Raw genomic sequence first — 23,681 nt, 5'->3', positions numbered from 1 at the left:
TACATCTTGTTCAATCTCTCTATTATCCTGTATGATGCACCCAAGATATTTAAAACTCTTAACTTTTCGTAGGATGTTATCTCCAATCTTCACCTCTATATTAGGGTTTTTCCTTTGCAGGCCGAACTTGCATTCCATATATTCCGTCTTGCTACGAATTATGCGTAGACCATACACTTCTAGAGCCTCTCTTCATAACTCCAACTTCTTATTTAGGTCTTCTCTTGACTCTCCCATAAGGACGATATCATCGGAAAAAAAGCATGCACCATGGTACAAGCTCTTGGATATGCTCTGTGAGTACTTTCAAGACTAATGTGAAAATGTATTGACTTAAGGATAATCCCTGGTGTAATCCTATACCAATAGGAAATTCTTCTGTCACACCACCTTGAATCTTCACACTAGTTGTAGTCTCATCATACATGTCTTTAATTGCACGAATATATGCGATCCTTACTCTCTTCTTTTCTAAAACCTTCCATAAGACCTCCCTTGGCACCCTATCGTACGCTTTTTCCAAATCAATAAACACCATATGTAAATCTTTTTTATTACTACGATACCTCTCCATCATCCTTCTTAACAGGTATATCGCTTCAGTGGTGGATCTACCTGGCATAAAACTAAATTGGTTCTCTGTTACTTGTGTCTCTTGTCTTAGCCTCTATTCTATCACCCTTTCCCATAACTTCATGGCATGGCTCATGAGCTTGATCCCTCTATAATTTCTGCAACTTTGTATATCCCCTTTATTCTTATAGATAAGTACCGAGGTTTCTCTTTTTTCACTCATCTGGCATCTTCTTAGACCTTAACATCTCATTAAAAAGCTTGGCTAACTAATTGACGCCTTTCTCTCCAAGTCTCTTCCAAACTTCAATCGAGATATTATCGGGCCATACTGTCCTGCCATTTTTCATCCGCTTTAGAGCCTCTTTAACTTCAAAGTCTCAAATCCTTCGATAGTAGTCGAAGTTTTGATCTTCTTCCCTCGTGCATAACTGACCAAGGTTCGAAAGAGTCTTTTGTCCTTCATTAAATAACTCGTAGAAGTAGCTCTTCCACCTTTCATTGATCTTCTTCTCTTGAGCCAACACCTCTCCGTCTTTATCCTTTACAAGTCTCTCGTTCTTCTTTCACGCCTCTTTGTGATTCTATATATACATTTTTCTCCTTTTTTCGTTCCTAAGACTGGTAGAGATCATTATATGTTGTTGTTCTTGCTTCGCTTACAGCCAATTTTGTTTCTATCTTAGCCGCATTATATTTTTTTAATTATCTGCATTGTGGCACAGAGACCACTCTTTAAAGCACACCCTTAGGATGAGCTTTTCAAAATTAGCTTGTGCTTATCAAAATTAAAAAGTCTAATATAAACTCGTACATTAATTAATATTCAAATTTAATTCTTACATTGATGTCTATTATAATATTTTTAAATTTTAAAAGCTATTTTACCAAACGCACTTGTTGTTTATGCTTATTAAAAGCCATTTTTAATTTAATTTACCAAACACAGATGTTACAACTTTTAAAAAGCTAACTTTTAAAAACTACCTTTTATAAGCTACTTTTGAAAAGTAAATCTTTACCAAACTAAGCATAAGGCGACTGCAGTTATCTAATTATAGGTTTACGATGGATCAAGGTTTTTAGGCAATAAATTCCTAGTCAGTGACGGACCCAGAGAAATTTTACAGTGGGAGCAAAAATATAATAAAATTTAGGTATAGATATATTTATTTTTGGCTTCCCACAATACCCAACAAGTTAAAGACTAATCCGTCATGAATTTGAGTTGTATTTAAGAGTCTGCAATTGGTCAATGAGTTGTTATGCATACAAGATAGAATTTGAACTCCCAACACTTGCTTAAGCGAACGACTAAGTTGTTTATTCAACCAACCCAAATTGGTTTAGATATATTTAAAATTTTAAATTAGAACTATTTATACATGTTGATAAAAACTAGAAATATACACACAATCACTTATTATAAATTTAAAATAATAAAAAGGTAATTTCACACACAGTATAATATTCAAAATAATAAAAACATTAATTTATAATGGAATTCTTTTTATTTTTAACATGACAATATTATTTTTTTATGTATGTTCTTAAACAATTATTTTATTTTTTATTATCTTATATTTAACTGCTAAGTCTACTTATTATTACTACTACTACTATGTATGTACGACTTTTATTATTATTATTATTATTATTATTACCTATGAAAAATGGATTTCGTACAACAAAAGTATCTAAACTCTATTTTTTTATTTTTTTAATAAAATTCCTAAACTACCCACACCCTCAACTTCAATTCCACCACCACAAATCCCTCATTTTCTACTCACAGCTCCATCGGCCTTTCTATGGCCTTCTGCATCATACTCAAATTTCTCCTTCCCCATCGCACTCAATTTTCTCCTTCTTATGGCCTTCCCATTGCACTCATAGCCTTCATTTTCTACTCATACTTCATCGTCTCCATGCTCTTCCTCGGCCATCTCAGAGACCTCTAACTTGGCGCAGAGCATCACCCACCCTCTCACGCGAGCCTCCCTCGCTAGTACCCTCCTCCACCTCGGTGTGCCGACACCGAATTGAATAGTGATATTGCGCTTTCAGGGACAGACAAAATGAATTTTTATGGTGGGAGCTCTGGATAGTAACGCAACAGAGGATTGCAGCGCAACAGAATCAACCAACGCCGATGAAGAATCAGAGAAAGAACTGTAAAAGAACAGTTTTTAATCGTTTTAGTTATTTTCTTTTTTTTTCTTAATTTGGGGATTTTCTTTGTATAAAGGGATGTAGTGAAAAAAATGGGAAAGAACTCACCATATTGAATTTCTCTACCAGGAACCGGTCGAGGTCCTCCACCACCACTAGCACCATTGATTTCGGATGGTCTGTTGTAGAAGTAGTTTCGAATGGAAAGGGTTTCAATAGTGCAGGTTGGGTTATGGAAGGTTAGAAAAGTGAGTTGAGGTTGAGGATGAGGATAGTTTGGAAATTTTATTAAAAAATTAATAAAAAATTAGAATTTAGATACTTTTGTCATACGAAACCCATCTTCCATGAGTACAGTATTAATTTCCTTAGTTTAAACTTCATGAATACTTTTGGTAGTTTTTGATAGTTTGTTCTCATTGTGATATTATAGTTCACTCTTTGGATATCACAAATTAAATGAGAAATGACACATTACCAAAATACTTGACTTTGTATTATTTGTCCAATTAAACGAACATGATTGCTACACATCCAAGTATTTTTTCATCCAAATTTATTCAAGTAGGTCCAACACCAACAAAAACCACTCTCATTTAGAGCATTATTACATGCACTTTTTCTTCTTCTCCTCTCCCGCGCTTCTTCTTCTTCTTTCAAATACACGCATACGTCATTTTCTTCTTCTTTCAAATTCACGTATATCTCCTCCTCCTTTTCCTCCTCCTTTCGCATGCAGATTCTCCTCTTCTTCTTCTTCTTCTCCTCCTCTTTCGTTATCGTCATCACTAACAATACCAACATTTTACTAATGAATTATTTTTCAATCGAATTGAATGAAATACAATTGCTAAATTGAATTGAATTGAATTGAATGGATGCATATTTTTTGAATTGAATTGAATTGATAATCTCTAAATTGTAGACACGGGTATTTTGAATTTGATTTTATATAATGAATAATATTCCGTTCATTTAGTACTATACAATGGTTTCACCTTAATAACGTGTTCGGTTCATTATGTAGAAAGCTGTTTTGAATTTGATTTTATATAATGGATAATGTTTCGTTCATTTAGTACCCCTTGAATCATTACATTTCTACTTGATTTAAAGGGTTCTCGACAATTCTATTTTTTCTTTATTCTTTCTATATTCATATCAAATATATTATATATAAGTAGAATATTGAATATATACTAAAATTTCTTATATGTTTTATATATTAGTATATTAGATATGTATATATACTTATCTCTTATGATGTATATATACTTATGCTTTTTTTATTTGTATTTGCCAGAGATTTTTTCCTTAATTAAATTCAATTCAATTAGATGTAAATGAACCATAACTATGTAATCCTATACCTAATAGATTGATTCCTAAATAATATATCCAAATTATAAGAAAGCTCAGAGAGGTCGCTATTGAAGAATTTACACATTCCAAAATATGTTATTGTTATAAGAGCCTGTACAATTACAGGGGGTATGTTTAGTACCAATTCTTATAGTACTGTTCGGGGAGTTGATAAGTAATTCCTGTGGATTTATATTTGTCAGGCTGTCCACCTAAACCAATGCCATTATAGATGCTATAACAAAATTTCGTAAGAAAATATCTCGAGAAATCGATGAAGATCATATTAGGTCTCAACAAGAAAATAGGTATTTTACTACGAACCACAAGTTTCATGTTGAACGCAGTACTCATACCAACAATTATAATCAAGGGTTTTTCTATCAACCACCATTCACTTCGGAGATAACCTCGGACTATTTCTATACAAAAATAGAGCATCTTGTAGAAGTCTTTTCGAATAATTTTTCGTCTACCTTATCATTCTTTAAGGATCATTTGATTCATTATGTTAGATATTACGAAAAATCCATTATGGCTTCAAAGAATGCGTCTTTTTAATGAATAAATGAAGATATTATCTCATTTATTTCTAGCAATGTTATTTTGATATTTGGTCTCAATCCAAAATGATCCATATAAACGACTTATTTGAGAATTCATTATGCTCTATTTTTTAATAACGTGTTCAGTTCATTATGCAGAAAGCTGTTTTGAATTTGATTTTATATAATGGATAATGTTCTGTTTATTTAGTACTATACAATTATTTCACCTTAATAACATGTTCGGTTCATTATGAATTGAATGGACGCAGGTGTTCTAAATTGAATTGAATTGAATTGATAATCTCTAAATTGTAGACACGTGTTTTTAATTTGATTTTATATAATGAATAATGTTCCTTTCATTTAGTACTATACAATTGTTTCACCTTAATAACGTGTTTGGTTCATTATGTAGAAATCTATTTTGAATTTAATTTTATATAATGGATAATGTTCCGTTCATTTAGTATTATACAATTGTTTCACCTTAATAATATGTTCAGTTCATTATGAATTTAATTGAATTGTTTTGAATTTAATGGATGCAAGCGTTCTGAATTGAATTAAATTGACAATTTCTAAGAGGAAGAGAAAAAAAAGGAGGAGAAGAAGGAAAGAAGAAAAATCTGCGTGTGCAAATTTAAAAGAAGAACAAAAAAAAAGAAGAAAGGACGAAGAAGAACCTGCGCGAATTTGAAAGAAAAAGAAGAAATACAATGAGGAGGAAAAGGAGAAAGAAAAGAAGCGCGTGATTTAGAAAGTTGTTACAACAATTTGAATAAGAATTTTGCTTAGATGTAGAGCTTTATTCTTAAACGAAATACGTAACAAAACAAAAATAATTTTTAAAAATATATGTAAAAGTAATGATTTCATTTTATTTATTTTAAAAAGTATCCATCATTTTATCTTCGGTATCTTATTTCTATTGTACCTATATTTGACAGAGAATATTTTCCAGTAAAATTATATTGCTGGTATATGAGTATCTCACTTTATAAAGATTACTTTTTATAAATAAAAATATAATTACAATTCATTTAATTATTTACGATTTTACGATTTTAATTATTATATTATCATCAATTTTAATATACTTAAAAATATCAAATAGTATTAAATCAATATAAAATTTTATGAATAGAATTACAAAATATATACTTATAATCCAAAATTAAATTTTGTAAAAAAAATTACGCCGACGAAAAATTCTTTAGTATATAGTTATATATATAAACACACGTGTTTTTTCAGTTAAACTGCCTTTCATGTGTTATCCTCGGTTTGGTTTATTCTATTTCAGTATTTTTCTAGATGAAAAAAAGAAAATTCTCCCTTCAAATTATCTTCTTATTTGAGGGATCTAATCATCATTTATTATGCTAAAACTAATTCCTACTATTACAATTATTCAAGTAGTTTCATGAGTTTCCTTCCCTTCAAAATTTCTAATTCCATCTCTGGATATTCCTTCACGGATATCCTGTACAATTTCAAAAGGAGGTGGGCATTTTTCCTAACCTGATTTTGAGGGCCAAAATTGTGGGATGTGTACTGTACAGAGAGGGAAAATTACACAAATATAGTAATGGAAAATGGTGAGGCATTTTGAACGGTAGGGCACCAGATTGGACAAAATATGACTGACTATACATACCTCATCACTCTACAACAATTGATACAGGTAAGGTGCCTCGGTCAACTTTCTTTGAAGCTGATTGCTGTAATGCATGAGCTAATTCTCACAATTCACATTGTCATGTCTTCAAGTTAGATTTGGTATATTCCGGTGAGAATCGGCAAATTCCCGAACAAGGCGCTTTAAAACTCTGCCACCCTTCCCTTGCATATGCCCGTAATTACTCTTCAATCCATTGGAGTTCTTGCTCTCGAGATAATCAGCGGCTGCATCGACAAGGGCCTTTGACCAAAGTGGCACCAAGGTCTCCGCTTCTCCATGATTTAGGTACTCAGCAGGAAGAGCCTGAACCTGCAAGCCTCGAATTGTCCGGTTGAAAAGACAAATCAGAAATAAAATCAGAACAAAACTGCCTAATAGATGGTAAACAATTAGGACAGAGATGAATCAGTTAACACAACATTGGATCAGAGTTTAATGCCAATGGCCATGCAGATAGGCATAACATCAGAACCCATAAGAGCGTGGTTGCATTTTTCTTTTGAAAGAAAATAGAATGCTAGCAAATCAAACCTCCAATTCCCATTTTACAAACCAAACATTTCTATCTATGATCATGTTCGGTTTCAAGTCTCAATTCTAACTGCTGGTTTCCATATAGCAAGAGTCAAATAAAACAATAAAACATATTAAAGGAATAATAATAAATACATGTTGGGGAGAGAGAGAGAGAGAGAGAGAGAGAGAGAGAGAGAGAGAGAGAGAGAGAGAGAGAGAGAGACTGCTGACTGTAGCCATCCATGCAGAGTTTGCCAGCAAAGTATAGACTTCAATGTTGTTCTTTCGGATAATGTGCAAATTGCAGCCAGTTGTTGAAGAATTGTTGCACATTTGTGAACCTATCATGTAAACATAATTTTTTAATCTATTTTTCATCAAAATTTAAAAGATTCCATGTATCTAAGCTAAAAGATCAATTAATATTGAAATCATATTAAGAAAGCTGGGGAGAGGGAAGGGTAAAAATAAAAATTATAAAGTACATAAACCATTCAAAATTCTGGGTTATCAACATGAACAATGTCAGGTGAAAGGCATATAAAATTATCAAGGGAAGGATCAACTGCATAATTGCCATCAGCAAATTGAAGATCAGAAACTAAAACCAAACCTTGCTAACCCATTCTTAACAGCTCTCTCACTCTAAACGGTATGCACATCAGCCTCAGTGGAAAAAAGAAATGGGATAGAGAACTTTATATTCTATCCCAAAGAAAGAAAATAGGTATAGGTAATACTTTTACATGTGACAAGATAAAATAGGTATAGGTAATACTTTACATGTGACAAGATACTTACCCGGGACATTGCAGATACACCAAGTAAAGCATATACCACATTGGATACAAGCCCCTCACCACTGTGAGAAATGACATGGATGGTTGTGGCGTTGAATGACCCTTCAAGAATACAATTAATATGTTCTAACAGCGTGACAAGGCCCACGTCTAAGAAACCTGAAGAGCATAGTAAAAATAGACCACATTTAATAAGAGATGCATATATAATGTGAAAGATACTCGGTCTACAAAGTTGGAAGAAAGCTCTTCAAAAGTGAGCTTGTCTCTAAAATTAGCATGTATGTATATATCAACTCTTGATTTAATTTGAATTGCATCATGACCTTCACCAGATCAAATCAGAAGGCACCCTTATAAAGGAACCTTGTTCGAAAGTTAATTATTATGGCGATTGTTTCTGAGATTAGTAGAAGATCAAGATTTATTGCTAATGCGAGTCAGCTACAATATTTTCATAAGCATAGGATATCCTTCGTTTTTTTAGAATTATATACTAGTCTTTATTCATACCATTCCCTCTGCGCGGAAATGCATTTACTTTAAAATTTACAAGTTACCATTGTGATCCAAGATATCAAACTAGAGCCAACTTTCAATTGACAATTACTTTTTTTTTTTTCCCTTTTATCAGATGAGGCAAGATATTTCATAACAGAAAGAGATAATAAAAAGATATAGGAAAAAAGTGATCCTCTTTACAAAGAAAATAAAAGGTTTAGCTAATGAGTATTCTTAGAACACTTGTTAACAGAGTAGAAATAGAAATTTATTTCTTCCAATTTAATTAATCGTTGAAGATTTTATTTTATTTTTTTTTCATTTAAGCTTTCTATTTCTAATATTCTTAAAAATGAGCTTAGTCAAACCCACAGAAAAAAAAAATGGAAAGCTTAAAATAATCTCAGATTTAAAAAGAAATTTAGAACAATAAAAACACTCACAAACTTCCCACCAAATATCAAGTTGTAAGTGCGTAACAAGGAGGATAACAAGCAGATATTTCTTACAAGATAAATATGACATTGCGGCCAGGGCAGCTCCGCGGTGCATTGCTGTGCAGCATATAGCAGCTTTTTGGATAGAAACTTCAAGAAGAGAACCACAGGATGAAAGGGCATCCTGAAATAAATCATCATACTCATTTTAATATGCAGACTTCATTTCTCCCACATAATAAATCTCTGAAATGATAAAGAACAGATTGTGACCAGTTCTCATCATCACTAGAATCTGGAACTAATGCCCACAAGATAACAATAATAATAATGAAAACCTTGTTACAGGAACGAATAAATGTAGAGGCAAAATTGGTGTAGGCCTCCACTAAGTCAGGTTCTTGGTCACATATGTAGGAGGAAGTTAGAGCCATTACAGAAGCTGCATGAGTAAACCTTTCAAATGTGGTGACAAATAAAGGTCCATACTCCTCTCGGTGACCAAACTCCTCAATGACAATGGAAGCTGAAACATAATATTTGAGTTAGGAAATTCTTAACGGTTAATGGGACTAACCTGAGCAAAGTCTGTAACATTCCATAATCAGAAGAAATTTCATAATTATGAAAAGTAACACCAACTCCAGATTTCATGTATGATGGTGAGAAAAGAAACAAAAATATACTGACAGATCCTCTCATCTATTGCCAAAAATCAATTATAGATATTCTCATCTGATACACCCCCTACCATACATATGTACATCAAATTTTGATGTAATTAAGCAGTTTTGCTTAATATTACATCACTTATGGTTTTAACTTTAAAAGGTAACTAATACATGCAACGCCACCTCAGCTAGCTGCCTGGCTCATCTACATTTTGATGGTCACACCATCATTTAACAAATTGATGCTTCTTTATCAAATTGTTCTTAACAAATTATGGTGCATGCAGCATATGAGCAGTACTTTGCAAAATCATCGGTAAGATCTTAACAATTAATTTAACCAGTAAGTGCCAAGTAAACCCAGAATATGGGTAATTTAAGACAATAAGGAACTTACCGGTTCTTATGTAATACTCATGACTTTGGTACAAAACAAAATTTGTTGAAAGCCAATCCAGCACTTTCGGCAATAATGTTGCAAAATGCTGACCTGCACATCCAAAATATCAAAGAAAATACTTCTCATGGGAGCCATTCATGAAATGTTGCCAGACAAGTCCAAAATGAATATAACAAACCTGAAGATTGAATAGCTAGCGAAAGAGCTCGGCAGGCTGCCATGGATAAATTACTACTCTCCATATGTTCAGAGCTAAAAACTTTCTCCAAGATGGGCCAGAAGACCCGTAAGAGTGAAAGTATGGAGTCATCTGCAGCAGGTTCAGCCACCGCAGATATAGAAAGATGATTGAATACAGTTCCCATTCTGAATTTACAGGATTGAGAGCAGGATCAGAAAGAATAACCATGACAAACATAGTCTACTATGAAAATCCCAATACCTAAAAAAAGACAACTAATGAAGAAAAGGCTGAACAAAATCCCATAAAATGAAACCTATTTTCATGAAACCACTTATCCTAAAAGTTTAAACTATCAAGTAGAAGCACATGAATGGTTATATACATAATCGGTCTCCTCACGCAATGGCCTCTTTTGGGTTTGAAACATGAACTATGCATGGGTTTATTTTTGTCGTGCTTAAATTCTTTGGAGCATCAAGGATCAAAACTTTAAACCTTTTGGCTATAGAAGCTCTGATACCATAAAAAATCACTTATCACAAAAGCAGAAGGTGCAAGGTATAGGCATATGAATGGTTATTTAACATCAATTCCATGCAAGCACGAAATGTTGGAGTGTGAGATCTTAGACAGGATGGCATCAACAACTTGCAACAAAGATAACTTACTTTGTTATGAGTAGAACATATTGATTTCAACATCCCTTTTCACTGACGCTTCAAAGTCACCATGTCATGTTCTGTTTTACTTCTCTTCCCCCTTACCTTGCCAATATTATTACATCATATTCAGCAGCTAAAGGGTGTATGAATTTTATGTATTTTATTTATCACTGACCTAGCATTCTAGTTCCGGGAAATTTTTTATTTTTATTATTTGTTTAATGTACAGCACAAAGGAAGCTACCTGAATAATAAGGAATTGCCTGACTTCATACCGGTGGTTTTATGGGTTTCTTTTTGGGTGGTGAAGGTTGTGTACTTTCATTCGGACTTCTCCACATAATTATATTGTAAAAGAAAACTAATTTAATTGTCTTACCCCTATTGAGTATTTTTCAATTGAAGGCAATGCAATTATCTTATACAAACAGTAAAAATAAAAAATAAAAATAAAAAATAGCAGGAATTAAATTAAAGTAATTAAGTTCCCCCGCCTTTTGAACCCCATACAGACCATTCAAACACTGTAATGTAAACACTACCATTGTTCCTCATAATATTTACATCAACTATCTTGGTCTACCCCAAGTACAAAAAATTTCAGAACATCCCAAACATAGTATTCACTGGCATACCTGTGTAACCCTCTAGAGGCAGCATTCAAAACTTGCATATAGGAAGCAGGGCTCTGCTTAAGAGAATGGCTGGTCTCTGGATCAACCTAAAAAATATATAAGATCAGATCCTCCAATTCATAGAGCAAGCTACATACAGAATCATCCCAAACAAGTTCCTTCAGAAAATTATTATATATAAAAACAGATTGCAAAATCATAGAGGTGAATCAACTCCAAAAGATTATGGTTGAAAAATCATCTCAGTAGATCCAGTCAAAACAGGAATCAGAGTCAAAACCCAAATTAGTGTTCAAGAAGGAAAAATGGGGCTCACAAGTTTCCCAATTGCTTCATAGCTAGAAGAAAGAAATCTAGCCAATAAGTTGCTCTTCAGTTCTCTGTTGGGAACAGAACTAAGGATCAGACTTATAGCATTCATTACTTCTTCCTCATCTTCCATTGATAAATGCCACTTGTCTAGCCCCTACAAGGATAGGCATTACATAAGTGGCCAAAGGAAAATACAATATTCAATATATCTGATAAAGATATCATACACTGAATTGGGAAATTAGATAATGCTTCTGAAAAAAAATTAAAAAGAAAGAAAGAACACAAGAACTTCCATTTACATTAAGCTGACAATTTTAGCCATGTATATACATCACAAAGAAAAACTCAAAAGTGCTAAAAATGTAGAGAAATAACAACAGAAATCCAATCACTTGTTACATCATCAACTCAAAGCATGATATTTTCAGTTGGATATTTGTGCCACTGAAACATGGAGAGTAGCTTACCTCCCCTATCCACATCAGAACTTCCAAATTTGAAGGTTCATAAATTACTATAGAAGCATCCTCACAGACTTTCCGCAGGGTAGATGCACAAGCATTTGAGGATAGAGGCTCTGAAATCCCTATAGCAAGAAATAATCTGAAAGTAGAAAGTTTGCATCAGAACATAACATATGAATATCAATAATGATCAAATCAGCAATTAGTCAATCATGTTCAACATAGTTATTTTAAGTTTGATTATACAAATGATAAATCTTGATAAGATATATCTATCCAACCTAAATGAGCATGTAATAGAAAATTAAAAATAATGAGACAAAACCAATTATTCCATTAAATATGCATATACTACAACAAAGTGGAGATTGTGAGTACTCACAACAAGGGCCTAAAATTTTCCTTAAAAGATGATATCCACTTAGAATAGGAACCAATCACCTCTGCTAGAGATCTGTATACCTAAAATGAAATTACACCTTTAGATGGACAAGATAATGAGAAACACCCCTTAGAAACAAATGTGAATGAGGAAATGAGAGAGTATTCTTATAGAACCCACAATGCAGTTGAAACCCTTCAACCCATCTGACGGCTTTGTGGACAACATGGTCACAATCTGCATGACCATAGAGAAATCAAAACTCTGGCCATTCTGTATTATCACATCAGCGGCCTGAAACAAAGGATAAATTACCATAAATAAATTGGGTAGAGCGGCACTAGTTTATAGCTGTTAAAGGTTTAACAGTGTACTAGCTTTCAATATACCAATACCCTAAAGAACAAAGCCAGGTAGACATATAACAGAAAGGGACAACCACCACATGAGTAGGAGCTGAAGTATTATAAAAGCAAACATGCAAAACTAAAAGAAGAAAAGCATTACACTATGCAAACATTATACTCAGTTTCTCAGTTCTTTGTTTTGCTGCATGCCAAATCAATAGACTCAATGCTGTCATTAAGATGCTAATATGGTATCCAATTGAAGCAGCAAGTGGCACTCACAGCATTAAGAGCAAACAGCTTGCTTTCCACTTCCTTCCAAGGGATTGGTAGATTTGGAGATGCCCACCCAGCAATAAAGAGCTGCAAGTTCAACATACTCAAACTGAAAAATCAGACTCCACTTATAACGAAAATGACATGATCTACCGATGATCAAGTAACTGTCTAACAAAAAATATGATTGAGGTATCTATGAAAGCATATCATTTACATTTAAATGAACCAGAACGACTGGATAACAGAATATTTCCCATTCAAAAATCTAATAAACAAATAACTTCCTAGTAAAGTAATTAGCAAAAATATCCAAAGTACTATACCACGCTGCTCAGAAATGGAGTTAGGAGATGAGCTATATAGTAAAACCTTGGAATATTTTATAAACTAATTACCAGAATGAATGAATGAATGAATGAATGACGTTGACTTCCTTGGTCTTCATTTTCATAGAAAACTACAATTTTGGAGCTAAGAATTTCATTTTAATACACTATCAATGTAAACAAGTTTAACATATACATCCAATCTAATAGGGGATGTAAAATGGAAGTACAAGTTTAAGCTGAGAAGACATGAGCTGAGTCAAGCAGATCCAAAAGGACTCTGATAGGAATGTTGAGCACAATTATAATTCTTAGCAGCTCTACTGAGACAGCCTCTGCTTTATACTCACAGGTATATATATATATATATATATATATATATATATATATCTTGCGGTCGGAAAACAGTCTGTAGGTATCCTACTTTCCCTACAGAAGGAAGAATTACACCACAAAAGCTACACGCTGAAATTGAACAGCCCAAGCACCAGAATCCCATACTTCCAATGTTGGAACCTAAAGCTAATAACTTGCAGCTGGATCCTAACATCCCACCACAATTAGCAGTCTTAGAGACCACGTTAGCTGGTGCACTAGCCCTTTGACTAGTCCCAGCAAACACTCCAATGCCAGGTATCACCACTCAAAGAGAGAGAACGGCGAAGGAAAATCTTTTCTATGTCCCATCTAATCAGCAACTAGCAACTAAGAAACAACAATGCCCTCAAACCCACTTTAAATAAGGTCATTGGGAAATTCTCTAGATATAAGGTTAGTAATAAGCAAAATTAAGATCAAAGACCTCCCTATCCAACACCCTTTTGATTGCAAAACCATGTTTTGGGCTCACCATTTATCATCACAGGGAAGGTACCTCTGTTTCCCACACGGAACCAAAGCACCAATCCTCCAAATCCATTTCCAAATAATTAAAATAAAAAAAAAAAAGTGGACTAATCAAAGCTTTCTCAAAATCAAGTTTAAGAAACAAACTTTTTTGTTAAGTGTTGCAGTATCTACCACTCCTGGCAAAAAAACAACATCCCAAGTATTGTTACCTGAAGTAAATGCACTTAGTTTCTGAAATAGTATCTCTCAAGGCACAACACTCTATCCAGACAAAAAGAAAAATGACCACACTAATGGGTTTACCATGCACCATTTCTTAGGACCAAAGATAAAAGTGAAGCAAGTACTAGCACCAATTTTTCCTCCACACTGAAACTTGGCAAACACCTTCACAGGTTGTCCCCAGTGCTGTCTCAGCAGCCTTGATAAAAACCAGATGTAACCATTAAGTCCTGTAACCTTATTTTTCAACAAACACCAAAATGGCTCTTAATCAAGCTCTTTTAATCCTACTTATACCCACATTATTGGAAAGGCTTCCAATTTGGATCATAGTCCTTAGCCAAGGCAAACTTATGATTCTGTCTCCAGCTTTCTTTATATCATAACAAGATCTATTCAAAATCATTCAGCAAAGTAGCCCGTTCAGTCCCTTTTTTCCACTGGTCTGAGCCCCTTCTTGTTTCAACATATCAAGAATTCCAAGCTCAAAAGACTAATCAAGAAGTAAATTATTATTACACAATACTCTTACTATAGATGATAAAGATTATTTGGATTAACAACAGTTCTCTCTGTAAGTTCATGTTGAATCCATCATAAATATGAATTAATGCTCCTCATAAGAATTAATCTCTGTGATCATTGGCTCTTTGCAACAAATTATACAAATATAAATGCTTACTTGTTTTTAATAAGACTAGCTAAAAATATCATTCAGATATCTGAGGTGGAATTTCTTCTCCTTCAGCTTGATTCTATTAAAGCATCATCAGCCTAGCTTTGCTTTTACATTTTTGCTCTAGCAGAGCATACCTTCTTCTGCCTATCTTTTCTTTCCTTCTACTAAGGTTCTTCATCAAACACAGGGAAACAATATTTTATTTCTTTGATTGGTGGGTAAATATATCAATAGGTATGTTAAAAGATGATATGATATCTCTATTAATCTAGCTATTATCCTCACTATCTGTTTACAATAAGCTAAAATGATAAAATAGATTCACAAGTAGTGAGTATTGCAGTTATTATATAATAAATAACTAATACCAGTGTATAATCACACCATGATCAAGGTATAAAACACACAACATAGCCCAGGAGATGCGGAAATTAACTCAAAAACGAATTAAAATCAATGGAACTATCCAAAATACCTTTTGTATAAATATGGAAGATCCTAAAAGGTGACATATATCCACAAAAAGTTCTACTAGATTCATCCTGAAATGGACAAGACCATCAGGCAACTCAATCACTCTTCTGTCATCATTGTATGTAGAATCATCCACCTGCCGAGTACCAAAAGGAAAAGAAAGAAGACTTGAAACTTTCAAGAGACTCCATCATTACAATCAAGAAGCAATATCTAAAAAGAATTACCAGAGAGGGGGGGGGGGGGGGGGGAGCCAACAACAAACAAAAACAAAACAAACAAACAATGAAGCTGACTTCTTGAGCAGCAGCTGTTTTATTTATGCACACAAAAACAATACGCAAGTAAACATTTGTTTCATATATGTACTTATGTAGTATATTAAATAAAAACTTAAATGGGACATATCCCGATTATTAATTTAGTTTACTTCTATTAAATTGTGCCTATTATAATCTAGCCAGCAAATAATGTCAACTACAGACACAAAAAAAAAAAAGGTCAACTATTATTAGCATAAATCTATTGTCAAGTCTCAAGAGGTAAAAAGTATAGTAAAATGCTATATCCAATAGTCTTTAAACCTGAAATATCAACTAGAACAGTAAAAGAAAATCATTAGTAGTTTGCAAACTTCCTTCACGCTATTTAACAAATAAAAGACTTTCAAGCTTCTTTTGAAAGTATTTTCTACCATCAACACAAGTTTGTCTACAATGGGAATATCCCTTAATAGAAACACATGGCATTCTCTTAAGGGTGCATGGAAGGTCAAATATTTTACTGCTATCATCTGTTAATCCATTTCTTCAATTAGGTGTGACCTCTTTAGCACCTCTCACCACAAGGGATTGAAACTACAAAGTACCTCTTCAAGGGTTATTTCCTAAGGCCTTTTTACCACCTAGAGAAAAAGTTCCACTCCTGTTCTAACTGCTTCCTGCAAATGGATTTACTCTGGTAGCAAATATTAGGAATGTTTTCTATTAATGTCAAATACTACAGAGTATTGAGAATATCCTTAATTTAATTAGAATATTATGGCCCCAATTTGTCATGTTGAGGAAGCAATTCCTACTATTTCTGATTTCTGTCATATTCCTAATGTGCTTATCGTTATTAGTCTTCTTATTGATGGACTTAGCCTGTACTTGCATTCGATCTTTTATTTTCCTTAATCCTGAATTCATAATTCTTCAACAGCCTCTAAGTGTTTCTGAGACCGAATCTTCAGTAAAGCAGTGGCTATATGTTCGCGCTATGTAGGATCAACTGAAGTACTGAACCCAACTTCCTTTTTTGGGTTAAAAACAACTTACGCAAAATATGGTTCAGATAATAAATAACAATATTGATGTCTTGCTTGCGCTATGATATATTTAAATTCAGCTTAAAGTGTTACATCCAATGTGGCTCCAAGCACTGAGAAGTTAGAAGTAGAGAACTCTCTTAATTTACGATGTCAATCCCATCAAGATAAACCAAAAATAATAAAGCCAACATCAAACCCCTATCCTTCCTGGGCTAAAAAAGGGGTCAGACAAGAAACAATACATTAATCAAGGCACGTAATGGATAATACAAACAGACTGAAAATAAACCTGAGATCGCAACAACAATGAATCAAGTAATGCTGAGAAGACAGGTGAAAAAGTTTCCTCCACATGTTTCCTATGTTTTGCACCATCCTCATCAAGGCAAAGGATATAGCTTGCAAGAGAGGACCTGAAACAAGATATATCACGTTCATGCTGACTGTACTAAGACATTGTCTTTAAAGGCATGGAAGATAGAATGAAAGGATAAAAGAAAAAAATAACGGGGAAAAAATCTTAAAGAAACTAAAGAAGCTCAAGTGTACAGCAAGAATTTCAAATCTATCGGCATTTCAGGATTTAAGGATTCATATACAAGACCACAAGACTAAAATCCTGTAATCATTCTCATACACAGGTGCATAGCAATCAAAATAACAATAGCTGATAAACTCGGCTTATGAGTTACGACACATCAACTAGGTTGAAACAGCAGCATGATTTAGTATGTGAGTATAGAGAAAATGAAGAAACTATGCATAACCAATTAATCTCAATTGGAAAATGCTCCAAATACTTTAGTGAATAAACATAGGCAAGCAACTCTACCACAGTCAACAAGACATAGAAAAAGAAGAGAGAACAGAGAGACAATCAACATATATCACACATTCATATGTACAACAATTGACAAGTAGAGGCAGGTACTACATAAACAAATTGGAAGCTTGCTGAAAATGGCATTACCAAAACTGCAGTGTAGAGTCTGCAATCTCCCAATCTTCACATGGAAATGCCACGCAGCTGCTCGCATATTCAGTAGCTTAGTCACAATCCAAAACCAAATATCTAAAATAAGGTGCTTTATGCAAGTAAGCTTATTAGAAATATGCAAAACTCTAAAAACATGAGAAAGCACCTATGAAAGTTCCCAAATACAACTGTTACCAAATATTTATGACCTTTATATATGGCTAGATTGTAATGGAAAAGCATCTTATGTGCAATACAGCATAAAGGTCACATTTAATAATTTCATTGACTGGAAGCTCATTAAAAAAAACAAATAAAACTCCTTGATTCTTTGGCAACCAAGTGATTGGATAGGACTATAGCAATAAAGGATTCTAAATAAATTGTTGCAATTCACCTCAGGAGTGCATCTGCCAATGCAAGGGCTTCTGGACTTCCTTCTACTATAAGGGACGGAGCCTAGCATACATTCAACAAGTATGAGAAGTTAAATGAGACATGCATGAGTATAAAGTGCTAGAAAAATCAATAAACGTGTCAACATGAGCAACCACAAGAAACTCAGCTACTCTCATAACAGTAAACAGAAAGTTAAATAAAGTGTCACGGTTAGTGTGTAGTTGCTTTATCAGTGTAATTCCAACAGAAAACAAAAAGAAGGTATACGTAACAAGTATTCAGAAATCCAAGGAAACACAAATTAATGAAATTACTGTTCCATTACTTACAGCCTGCCCAATTTCTGACAACAAGCATGCAAGGCCCCCAATTATTTTCATGTCTCCTCTAGTAAGAGCTGGAAGGAGAAGTACTTCCTTTAGATAATGTACTCTGCATAACAGACCTTGAGGCACTCCCTAAAGAAAGGCCATGTCAAATTATCAGTCAATATATCACACGTCCTTAGAGACACCATACATAAAGATTAAAACTCAATGAAATATACAGATAAGTTTCACTTAGAAAACTACCAATGTCCACCCTAAATGTTCCTAGAAATACCAGGCATAAAATTCAGATAAATTTTAGTTACATGTGCAGTGGAACCAACCTTGCAATTATAATAGTAACAATCCACTGCTTCTCTCGGCCATTTTTCAAATATGGCAAAAATTGAACAGTGGAAACCAAATTTTGAAATATACAACGAAAAAAATAAAATGAAAGGTAAGCCAGTAGAAAGAGTTAAACATGCCAAAGGGGAAAAAAGAATAGACTAAAAATATTTCAGTTGACTCAAATCAAGTATTCAACTATCCTAGAGCTGTTAGGTTTGTAAAACTAACTGGTAGCCTAAAGATAAGTGAACATAGACCAAATATGCATATACATTCAAGTGCTCAAAGTGAAAAGGTTTAAAACCAAATTACATAGCTCAAGGCTTTTGGGTCACACTAAAGTAATGCAACTAATCTCTAAGTGGGATAGGCAAGCTACCAATTAATATTACAAAGGGTTCTTTTGTTTTTCACCAAGTTCATATATGAACTCCTCAATCTGAAGTCTACCCTAGACCTGTTTCCTTGACTCTGATTCACTTATTATTTCATTTCTGAGTTTTGAAGAATTTGATATGGAAGACTTCACAGACCACAAATCAACTTTTATAAATATAACTGATAGCACCCAAATATCCTTAAATTGGCCCATGAATCCATGATAAACAACCCTTACCATGACATGCCTCTAAGCTCTAATGAACCATCAATACAACAAATATCTTCGACCTAAACTATCCTAAAGGCCCCGCAGACTTGAACTCAGTTCCTTGACTGTTCAATTTGAATATCGCCAGCCAATATAACTGCATGACAGTTATTGGGGCTAATCAAATCTAAAATTTAGTAGGTAAACAGATTACAAGTGAAATGAGACATTACATCAATCACCTAGAATACGATAAAATGCAATTAAGGTTTTTTCCCCCATAAAAAGCATGCAATTAAGTTGAACAGATCGAGACTCAAGAATAAACTCCATCAAAGTGGGCAACCATACCTCATGTCTACTCACAAGTTCAATGAGTACTTCAACGGCCAAATCAAATGAGGAAGGTACCTACACAGAGAATGTGGAAATTAATCAATCTCGAGTACTAAAGAATACTCCATCTCAAGAAACAACTGCACAAGAACTGGATTACCTGCAATGAGTTGAACACAAAATTCAGAAGTGGGTGAGCTGGCAATGTTCCCTGGGAAATCTCCGAGAAGCATCCTGCTCTAACCTGAATACAAGGACATACTAGAATAAAGTAAAATGAAAACAGAACATCTGATAGAGCTCCAATAGATGAATATCTAAAGCAGAAAATGTCATGTCCAGCAAACAAAACCAAGGAGAACCATGCTTGCAAAGTGAACCACCTTAGCAGTATGCACCATAGCAAAAATCAAATCGGTTAATATGACTGTGTAACTGTGAAAGTACATACCCAGCTCAATAAGCAACGCAAAATTTTCCGATTCCTTTCATGCTGTTGCACAGAACCATCAAAACTTAGTTCAGATTGTTGCAGCAAGAAATCAAGAACCATAGGCGTATGCGATAGAAGCTGCAAGACAACCATAGCAGAGTGTATGGAACTAGATGGTATAGTGAGAGAGAAAGGTCAGAGACCACAAGGACATGCAAACGTATTAAAGCAGAAGTCCCAAACCTCTTGTGTATAATGGCTTTTTTGTAATGAACTAATTTTAGAATCAGGTCGTTCATTATCAACAACTTCCTCTGGCAGGACAGTGAGCATCTCCAGGACGGCAATATTACCATTATCCTGGCTCTGCAAATTCTGCAGACTGTAAAAAAGCTGCTGAATTGGGTTTCCATGCGCAACAACTTGAAGAACAAGGGCAGAGAGTGCAAGACAAATCTGTGTTAAAAGCTGTCATGGCAAAAACAAAGAGCCAATCAAAACTAAATGCCTTTAGGATGAATCAATCTACAAGACAACTGAATGTTTTCAATCATAACAACTGTCCATCAGCAGTCTTGTGTCTTAAAAAAAAAAAAACAAAACAAAATAAAAAACCTGGGGAGGCCCAGTACTGAATCTCCTGACTGCAACAAGAAGGGCATTTAGCAAAGCATCCTTAGCTTCTAATTGCAGTAGATAGCCTTCATTTTGTATCTGTAATATGAAACATATAACAACAATAATTAGTTTAAGTTGAAGCATCAACTGTTTTATTTTTGTGGATTTTTTTAATCAACAAACAGCATAAAAATAGAAAAATCAAAAAATATAAAATTACAAACTGGAGAATTTGGTTTTGGTAGCTAGGCACCACTAAACCCATCAGTGTCTTTTTAAACAGTCCAACCATAGCCCTTGTTATTGTTAGTCTTGAAAAAAATATTTATAGAAAATAAGAGTTTGGAACCTTAATCCTTCTACAAGTTTGACACCTAAAATCATAGAAGCTTCTATCACATGACTTTGACCAAGTTACAGTAGCTGACAAGATCCATAAAGCCCAAAACCCTTTTTTTTTCCTCATTAAACCAACACACACACAACATAAATGAATGTGTCTCCCCAACAGCTCAAGTAGTATTGTTACACAGTAAACATAATTGCATACGACATTTTTCAAATTGAGAAGCAACAGTTCCCGTTATCCCAACGCCCTTATAAACAAGAAGCGCAAGGTGCACTTCACAAATGAATGCCATGTGCGTGCTTGATACGCACAAGCAACGACAACAACCCAAATCATCACACTTCACTCGAGAGTCCACAGTCCACACAAACCCTAAGTGCACAGCATAATCATCATAATCAGAATAAGCATAAAAGTAGAAACTTGAATTATAAGGATCATAAACCGAATGCAATCAAATCAATTCTCCATCTCCACCTAAGTGAATTACGAGAGAGAAAGAGGGATTCTAGAGAGAGAGACCTTGCGTTTGAGAATCTGGGCAGCGAAGAACTCCACCTCGAAATTGGAGGGGAGAGGGTTGTGGCGGCGATCGGCGGTGAGGATGGCGGTGGCAACGTCCCAGGCGGCGTGTGTTTGCTGGAACTGAACGAGCCACTGATTCGCTGCGACGCGGTTGCACGATTGGGTATCGTGGTTCAGCACATGAACAGCTTCAGCCACCTTCACTGCAAGTTCCATTCGTTCGCCCCCTCTTTTTTCTTTTTTTTTTCTTTTTTAAAAAAATAAAAGGAATTTTTAATAATTTTAGAAATTAGTAAAAAAAGAGAAAGGAAGGATGATGGCGATGATGAAGGGAGGGAGCGACGCCTGGAAATTGAAAGAGGAATCTGATGGAGAAGTGTTAACCGTTGTTTTACGGGTTCATCGGACGGCTATGGTTGGTGTTGTGGGCTACAAATTACAATTGAATGAAGCAGTGTGTGTGTGTGTGAGGGTTTGGCTGTGCTCCTCTGCGACCCAACATACGCCACACGCCAATTGCTGTATTCTCTCTCTTATTCTTAACTTCTTTCAAGGGCGTTTTTTATTGTTTCTAGAACTGCCATTGGTCCGATCTTCTCCAATCTACCTGCCCTACGAGGGGTGAGGACCCGCTGCTCCTCTCGATTTTGGACCCAGTAATAAAAAAATTAGAAAAAAAATTAATCTGACAATTATTTTAAATAACAATAAATTTTTTAATAAAAGAATTTTTTTTTACTCTTGATTTTTATTTTTATCAAATTGATTAACTTTTTTATTAATATTTTTTTTATATTAACAGAATAAACTTACATAATATGTTAAACTGTTGATTTATTCATTAAGAACTAATTAAAATTAATAAATTCTTTATTGTTAGAAATCTCGATGTCTTTTTAGACTAAACCACCAAAAGTAATCATGAAAAATTGATTTGCTCACAAAAGTAACTATGGAAGATCAAAATATTAATAAAATATTGTTAAATTATACAATGTGTCCACATCTATTGCAACGTGACAAAAAAATGCCTTAAGTGAATTAATTTTTTTTTGTTAAAATTGCATTTATTTAGTTTATTAAAAAAGAAAATGTTACTCTTTCAAGCATTGAAATTAAAAAAATAGAAAGAGGTGTTACCCCTCCCTTTTGAGCGTGACATCAATTATGCCTTAACAGAGCAGTTTTTCATCTTCTTCTTCTCTAGCGTACTCCCATTGTATTCTGATTCCATTCCTGTGACGACATTGGAGAAGGATGCTGCTGCTTCTCCAACGGACCGTGTTTAGAGGCGTACTCTGTCACACTTAAAGGCTCTATGAGGTAATACTTTTATGAACTAAGTCATTCAATGATTGTAACCTCTAAGTTATAAGAGTTGTTCATTCAATGTGAAAAAATTAGTTCTGTTGTTGTGGTTATTTCTGATAGGGTTTGGATTTGTGGTTACTTCGTTATATTTTTTAAGCTGTATAATTTTTTATGGTTCGAATATTGTGGTAATTATTATTCTTGAAACCAAATTGATAGTGAAATTAGGTACCATAATGGTTAGGGTTTGAGTAAATTGGAGTTTGTAAGATTGCTACTAATGGTGAATTTTAAATTCTTTTGCGTAGATGGCTACATTACATATCACTTTGGAGATATATCACAGACGAAATTTGAGAGAACAAAAGATGGAAAAACTATGTATGTAGGTAAAGAGAACAAAAGAGGCAGCCTTGGATGCTGCAGCAGCTGAATTTGAGGTAAAATATAAATTTGTTAAATTGCTTAAATATTTTTTGAGCTATTAAGTTTACTTACATTCATGTCTAATTTAAATTATAGGCCACTACCACATTGAATCCATCTCCTAATATGTCGCATACAGTGCAAGTGCCACCACCAATTAGGCTACCAACTACAAAAATAAAGAGAACAAAGAGATCCACCAAGAGGCATCTTCCATCACAAGAACTCCAACTTTGAACACTCTTCAGCAGCTATTCAATGCATCTGGT

General features: G+C 34.1%; 1 protein-coding gene across 3 annotated transcripts; it reads right to left on the bottom strand.

The window, feature by feature from the left end:
* Positions 1 to 5,863: 5,863 nt before the first annotated feature.
* Positions 5,864 to 22,240, bottom strand: LOC130933312 (transportin MOS14). Of its 3 annotated transcripts, XR_009067671.1 has the most exons (25): positions 21,673 to 22,239; positions 20,799 to 20,897; positions 20,427 to 20,651; positions 20,202 to 20,321; positions 19,911 to 19,994; positions 19,766 to 19,825; positions 18,496 to 18,624; positions 18,165 to 18,226; positions 17,762 to 17,818; positions 17,081 to 17,204; positions 15,481 to 15,615; positions 12,933 to 13,013; positions 12,484 to 12,597; positions 12,304 to 12,383; positions 11,925 to 12,060; positions 11,459 to 11,608; positions 11,143 to 11,228; positions 9,840 to 10,027; positions 9,659 to 9,751; positions 8,929 to 9,116; positions 8,663 to 8,774; positions 7,654 to 7,811; positions 7,077 to 7,193; positions 6,313 to 6,645; positions 5,865 to 6,209 (listed from the first exon to the last, which is right to left on the bottom strand). XR_009067671.1 is itself a non-coding variant. In XM_057862896.1 (24 exons), exons 1-24 carry the CDS (start codon positions 21,889 to 21,891, stop codon positions 6,618 to 6,620), a joined length of 2,838 nt encoding a protein of 945 aa, XP_057718879.1. In that variant the 5' UTR covers positions 21,892 to 22,240; the 3' UTR covers positions 5,864 to 6,617. The 3 variants fall into 3 exon arrangements, 2 of the variants coding, with proteins under 2 accessions (XP_057718879.1, XP_057718878.1); XM_057862896.1 differs by having other exon boundaries at positions 5,864 to 6,645; positions 7,084 to 7,193; positions 21,673 to 22,240; XM_057862895.1 differs by having other exon boundaries at positions 5,866 to 6,645.
* Positions 22,241 to 23,681: the final 1,441 nt, after the last annotated feature.

Source organism: Arachis stenosperma, chromosome 6 (assembly GCF_014773155.1).
Source record: "Arachis stenosperma cultivar V10309 chromosome 6, arast.V10309.gnm1.PFL2, whole genome shotgun sequence".
Taxonomy (NCBI): domain Eukaryota; kingdom Viridiplantae; phylum Streptophyta; class Magnoliopsida; order Fabales; family Fabaceae; genus Arachis; species Arachis stenosperma.
The sequence above is the reverse complement of the archived record's forward strand: the minus strand, read 5'-3'. Positions and strand labels throughout refer to the sequence as shown.

Coding starts and splice junctions, on each gene's coding strand:
- LOC130933312 (XM_057862895.1), bottom strand. CDS start 21,891: ATGGAACTTGCAGTGAAGGTGGCTGAAGCTGTTCATGTGCTGAACCAC. Junction 20,898..21,672: donor CCCAGATTCTCAAACGCAAG/GTCTCTCTCTCT, acceptor TTCATATTACAG/ATACAAAATGAAGGCTATCT. Junction 19,995..20,201: donor TGCGTTGCTTATTGAGCTGG/GTATGTACTTTC, acceptor CCTTGTATTCAG/GTTAGAGCAGGATGCTTCTC.